We start from the raw sequence: 6,716 nt of genomic DNA, 5'->3' as shown, positions 1-6,716 counted from the left end.
GAGCTGATGCCAGGGCCTTAAGTGGAGAGCAAATGTTTTGAGAATGATGAGGGCAACAAATGTACAAATGTGCTTTACACAATGGATGTTTGTATGGATTGTGATAAGAGCCCCTAATAAACTGATTAAAAATAAACAAAATGTTTTGAAAAGATGTTGACAACATATGTACAGAGGTGTTTGACAAAATGGATATATGTATGGATTGTGATAAGAGCTGTAAGAGTCCCCAATAATATTTTTAAAAGAGAGCGAGCTTAGTCTTTCTCTTAAGGAGTGGCTGGTGGTTTTGAACTTCCAATATAATGGTCGGATTAAAACTACAATACCAGGTCATCTCTATTGACCCAAGTTCATGAAAATAAGTTTTAACTTACAAATCACATGCAGCACAACCAAAACAACAAACACAAATTAAACCTTATAAAACAAGGAACTTTTGGTATCAAATTGACCTATATTACTTTTTGAATTTTGCGTGATTTTTATTTTCCTTAAATCTAAGGAAATGATATAGGATAATAAATCAATAAATGATATAGGAGAATTTTCTAACCCTAACCATCTTATATCTGATACATTTTATTTTATTTTTTGGAAATATTTATTTTTCAATGAACAAACTAACTGGTTTTCTAATTGACTCAGTTGTGCAATTTACTCCCCCCCCCACCCTTAACTAAATTGTAAGCCTATACAGAATTCCTAATTTCAGGGCAAGCATGTAAGTTAATATGTGCATTTTAATGTAAAAATATTAATAAATTATTTTATTGGGGGCTCTTACAGCTCATAACAATCCATACATCAATTGTATCAAGCATATTTGTACATATGTTGAAAGCATCATTTCCATAACATTTTCTTTCTACTTGAGCCCTTGGTATCAGCTCCTTTTTTTCCCCTCCCTCCCCCATCCTTCCACCCTCATGAATCCTTGATAATTTATAAAATATTTTATGTTTCTATCTTACATTGTCCATTGTCTCCCCTCAACCACATTTCTGTTGTTCATACCTCTAGGGGCTAGGGGGTGGTTATACATTGATCATTGTCATCGGTTTCCCCTTTCTCCCCTCACCTTCCCCCTACCCTTGTGGTATAGCTACTCCCATTACTGTTCCTAAGGGGTTTTCTGTCCTGGATTCCGTGTGTCGAGAACTCTTAACTGCACCAATGTACATGCTCTGGTCTAGCCAAATTTGTATAGTAGGATTGGGGTCATGAAAGTGGGGGGAGGGCATTAAACAACTAGAGGAATGTCATGTGTTTATTTGATGTTGTACTACACTCTGGCTGACTTGTCCCTTCCTTGTGACTCTTCTGTGAGGGGATGTCCAATTGTCTGCAGATGGGCTTTGGGTCTCCAGTCTGACACCCCTTGCTTGCATAGAAATGGTTGTTTGGGGTCTTCTGATACCTGATCCCGTGGACACTTCGTGACCACACGGGTTGGTGTGCTTCTTTCATGTGGGCTTTGTTGCTTCCCTGGTAGATGGCTGCTTGTTTAACTTCAAGTCTTTAAGACCCCAGGTGCTATATCTTATAATAGCTAGGCGCCATCAGCTTTCTTTACTACATTAGCTTATGCACCCATTTTGTGTTCAACAATTGTGTTGGGAAGGTGAGCATCACAGAAAGCCAGGTGATTAGAACAAAATTTTCTTGCATTGAGGGAGGACTTGAGTAGAGGCCCAATGTCTGTCTGCTACCTTAATTCTTAAACTATAAATATATGTACATAGTCCTATATCCCTATACCTCTATATTAATATAGTTACATATACCTCCTAGTTCTTTCTTCTATTTTCTGTTACTTTCCTCCTGTACCACTATTATGTTCGACCTTCATCCAGCACTTTGTACTTCCTCTCGTCTACATTGTACCCCACCAGGCATTCTATGCCCTCCTCACCTTCAATTTTAGATCTCTTGTTGTTCCCTTGTCTCTAGGTTTGTTGGCTTCCCCCTACTTTTCCCTCACCTCCCCCTCTACCCTCACACACACACACATTCAGTCCAGTTGTTTCTCTTCCCTATCTTATATAGACAGAGATGAGAAAAAAAGAAAAGAGGAAAAAAATAGCCTAGGAATAGTTCCAGGTCTGACTGCTGACCTGTATGAATGTTTCCTGAGTACATTTTCATTTTCATTTCTATGGAAAATGGTGATTTTATACTGTAGGTACAGCAAATGCTATCACCAAAAACTGCTCTGTGTATCAATGGTTTCAATTGTTTTGTCAGGTATTCTGAAAATTATGCTTTGTTGGCATGAGTAAACAAAGTTCTTTTGTAAAATTAATTATATGGGCACATGAAATACTTTATTGGGTCCAAAAGCACTTCAGCGCTTTACAAAGAGCGAATGAAGGTCCCTTGATATTGCCGGGGGTAGTGGGGAGAGGTTTGCTCCCACCCACCATCTCTCATCACCTCTGGATCTGGCCAAGGCTTAATATTTGGTCCTGATTCTAAAAAACACCAATTGTTGTATTTATGTGGGTTTCTACATTTTGAAAGATCCAGGGAGCAACTTGCTTTTCCTTTCAGATGGCCACTTTCTAATATTACTCTTCTATTTAAATAGCTTTAGATACTTAAACTATGGGCTTTGCCTGGAGGACGCTGTTCAAGAATTTGTATTAGCCGAATTAGAATTTGTAGCTGGACCTACCACGCAGTCATTGTGGGGGAGGGGCACAAGGCTGGGAAAATTATTTAAATTCTCTCCAATCTAGTTTTGTCATTTGTAAAAGAGGGAGAACCTGGTATATAAACCCACTGCCTTTGGGTGAATTCTGATGAACAGCAACCTCATAGGACTGAGTAAAACTGTCCTCTATGGGTTTCTGAGACAGTAAATCTTTATGGGAGCAGATAGGCTCAGCTTTCTCCCATGGATCAGGTAGTGGGTTTGAACCACCAACCTTGCAGCCCAACACGGAGCCCACTGTATCAGTGATATGAATAATCTCCTTATTTTATGAAACAAGAAACAGGCCCAGAGAGTCTGTAGCATTTGCAAAATTACTCAGCTAAATGAATTAATAATCAAGACCTTTTAATTAGATAGAACTGACCATGAGCTACTGATGCATTACTATTGATAACCTTAGATATATGACTTTAATCTTTTATATCTTGATTTTTTTCCTCTGTAAGATGGGTGTTAATAATCTAATCCCCTGATTTTATAGGGTAATTGGAAGCATCAAGCATGGAAAAGAAAGCATTCTACAGATGCCATCTGTGGTTTAAAAAGGGAAGCTTTGCCCTGGGATCTCACATTTAGGCAGCAAGGCTGCACACGATCCCTGAGGTATTGATGTTGGTGTGTTGGGCTTTCCACCTTTGGGGAGGTGGATACTTACAGTACTGAGCTCTGTCACTGTGGGGTCCTGGGGGGCTGTGAACGTCTCCATGAACTCCACTTCCAATGGCTGGCTACGGGAGCACAGGCAGTCTCTCCAGGCTGAGGGTGCAGGGCCGGGATCGAGCCTCTCTGTGTGGCAGTGGGGATCGTGGTGACAACAGCTGCAGCAGTGCCTGGAGGAGCCATGGCAGGTGCCCACTGAGTAGGTACGAGGGAGGCCTGTGTCCAGAGAGACTGATTTGGTGAGGGGCTGGTGTCCGTGTGCCAAGGCCTTGGTACTTGAGGCTGAACAGCAGTGCCAGGTCATGGGTTCCCATGGATGAGTCTGGCTGGAAGCATCTGTGTACTGTGTTGGTTGTGTGCCCGGCTCTGGTCCTGTTGAAGGGTCACACACAGTGCGTTCTGAAGATGATCCCTTAGAGGCTGTCCGCAAGGCCACAGGACTCTGAGCAGCTGACACCAGATTGGAGGACATAGGGGTCGTCACCGACCTGAAGCTGCCGGTGTTGGAGTCAGCATTTAGCGGAATGTGTCCCACCGCAGCTTCTGCCCTAGACGACGCATCACCCAGAGGACCACACGTTGGCTTTGTTTGCGGTGTACCTCGGACAAGGTCACCTCGGTGATGAATGGGCTTTTCATGTGTCTGAATAAGATCGTCACTGTGCTTGGGCGACAGCTGTGGTGGACTTAGTAGGGTCAGATTGGGGTGGTTGATGTCAGGCCTGAGTTTACTGCTTTCTTCTGCCCGTGGGGGCTCTGAGTCAACAGGAAGGAATTCACCTGGAGTATGTTTATTTCCGAGTGACCTTGGAGTTTCACCATGGTGGCTTTCCAAAGATACTTCCCCAGCTTCCTCGGGCCTCAGAAACTCGTCTTTCACTTTGGTGGTGTGAGACCCTGTAAACTCCAGAGGGCAGTCAGCATTGGAAGGGGCTGCACCTCCAAAGACCTCGTGTTTGAGGTGGGGCAGCGGCAGGAGCTGCCCCAGATAGGTGCTCTTTCCTGGGTGCTCTGGCTTCCACAGCTCCTGTGGGCTCTCCGGGTCCGACAGCTGAGGCTCTTCCTCCCCGACAGACCCCGAGATCCTTGCTTTCAAGGTGCTCCAGTCCTGGCTTGAAACAGACGTGCTCACCATGCTCTTGGAATCAGACTCATCCGACTCTGGGTCCTGGGATGAAGCTAGGCTGGCGCTCTGATCCCTGTGGCTCTGAACCTCCAGGCCGTGGCTGCCTGGTGAGGGAGACGTCTGTGGAAGCACCAAGGAAAAGGGCAAGTGGGTCACCATGTTGGGAAGACATGCAGCCAACAAGTGGGCTTTTTTTTGGTTAGGGTCTTAGTCACCATTGACTTAAGAGTGAGGAGCCAGCAGTGAAAAACTTGATTTCGCCCCCCCCTGGTTTACAACTTGATTCGGGAGCTCCTCTCTACGAAGCTCAGCTTCCCTGCTTATAAAAATCAAAAGTAAATAGAAAGAAGGAAGTGACTCGGTCATCCCTTGCCTCTTGGGATAGAGATACTTAAACTAAGTATCGGTTGTGGTTCTGTCATTGGGAGGGGTACTTTTAAATGTATTTCCTTCCAAGTTATCAGTGACCAAGGACATTGAGCTAGGGAGGCTGCCAGAGCTGAGGTGGGGAGGTAGAGATTAGAAATAAAGGTTTTATTTCAGTCCTCCAGCACACTTTACCTGAAAGGGCACTGGTTCTGGGGTCTCTTCCAGGAATCCACTGCTGTCAGACTGACAGCTGTCTGTTCTGTTCACCCCAGCGCCTGCAGAAGGAAATCAAGAGGCCTTGAGGTAAGTCAAACTGACCATATTCTGCCAACAGGACCGGGGACAAATCCCCTGTACTGTAATACTCAACAAGTACCTGACACCCTGAAACAAACGAGTGAGGTGGTTCCTGGGACATTTTTCCACAATCCTCATAGATCTCATTGTTTTTTGATACATGGATAAAACAAGAAACAAAGGAAGAGGAATTGATATCTCTCATAACTAAATGCAGAAGGAAATGCATTTGTCATGCATGGTGCCCAAATAAAAGACCAACATCGTATGTATAGATGATTTCCCCTTTATCTTTTTCTAAAGCAATTTGGGTAAGAACTCCTTGCTACTAACTTCTGCGGTATTCTCTTGATGTGTCTACAAGTCTGCTCTTCTCAGCTATGAGAGGCTTGGATGGGGAGGGAATGAAGAAAATGACTTGTGGGCAGATGACCACTTTGTAGACATGAGCATCTTGAATGGCTAAATCCATTGTGTGAACATTGTGGCAAACAGGATGCTGCTGGAAGTTCACCTGGCTAAAGATCAAATGATAGGCTTTCCCCCCCTCTCAGCATGGATGATAGAATACTTCTCGTAGCACTACAGTATAAACTAGATGGAAAATTTTCCAGGATAGGGTTGGGGACGTGGCCTCCTTTGCAAGACAAGAAGCAAAGGAAGAGATTTTGTTTGTACTGGGGAGAAAGACTGAGTGTGCGTCTGTAGAGTGCATTGAAAGGACACAAGCTAATGAATGGGTGGAGGAGATATAATACTTGGATATCTGCTAGCTGGGTGGTCCACTCAGCCAAAGTCTAAACACCTTCATATTGAAGGTAAGGCAGCGAGTCTAAAATTCTGTCCCATTAAACATGATACCACCTCGCTCTAGCCTCCAATAAAATCATGTCTAAAAAGTTAGAGGATGTAAGTTTTCAGTAGCTGATTCTTTAAGAGAGTGAGAAAATTTGAGCTGTGTTTTGAGGGAAAACGTCTTAACCTGGCCACTGCTTATCTTTACATTCCACTTCCAGGCCACTGAATCCATTCACACGCCCAGCTACCTTCTAAGACACAGTAGAACTGCCCCATAGGAGTTTCCTGGTCCAATATCTTTGCAGAAGCAGACTAGAACATTTTTCTTCCCCAGAGGCTCTGATGAAGATGAGCTGCCAGCCTTTTGGCTAGCTTCCACCCTGCTCCATTCCGGCCCCATGGCCATGGCGCAGCCAAGGAGAAGATACAGAAAGTACTATGTGTGTGTCATACTATGACTGAGTCTTTGGGTAGGTTAGGGCAATAGGACTAGACTTTCACTGTCATCTGAAACAACTAAAAAGGTTTTCCTCAAACCATGGACACCAGGCAACACAGACCAACAATCTCTGAAAGATAAGTTCTCTTAGAAGAAGTGAGCCTTCTGATCAGCCCAACGTACTGACCCTGGAGATCATAAAAGCCATGATGTGGCGGAGCTAGCTCAGGTGGAGACTGGCCTCCTGCCTCTGTTGGTGGTAGATAGTTAGAGTGCAGGAAGATTAGAACAGCTCACCTTGCAGGGCA

The 6,716-nt window shown here is 44.2% G+C and overlaps 1 protein-coding gene across 1 annotated transcript in view; it reads right to left on the bottom strand.

The window, feature by feature from the left end:
- The window catches only part of ITPRID1 (ITPR interacting domain containing 1), a 201,061-nt gene that overhangs the window by 7,391 nt on the left and 186,954 nt on the right, over nucleotides 1-6,716 (bottom strand). The window contains exons 10-11 of the mRNA XM_045288665.1: nucleotides 5,067-5,149; nucleotides 3,375-4,625 (exon numbers count right to left, since the gene is read on the bottom strand). Of these exons, the coding sequence (XP_045144600.1) occupies nucleotides 3,375-4,625; nucleotides 5,067-5,149 (1,334 nt within the window). The remainder of the gene's footprint in view (nucleotides 1-3,374; nucleotides 4,626-5,066; nucleotides 5,150-6,716) is intronic.

The sequence above is a fragment of the Echinops telfairi genome, unplaced genomic scaffold, assembly GCF_000313985.2.
Source record: "Echinops telfairi isolate 266 unplaced genomic scaffold, ASM31398v2 ScPeMD7_23;HRSCAF=83, whole genome shotgun sequence".
Taxonomy (NCBI): Eukaryota; Metazoa; Chordata; class Mammalia; order Afrosoricida; family Tenrecidae; genus Echinops; species Echinops telfairi.
This window is presented reverse-complemented; position numbering and strand designations above follow the sequence as displayed.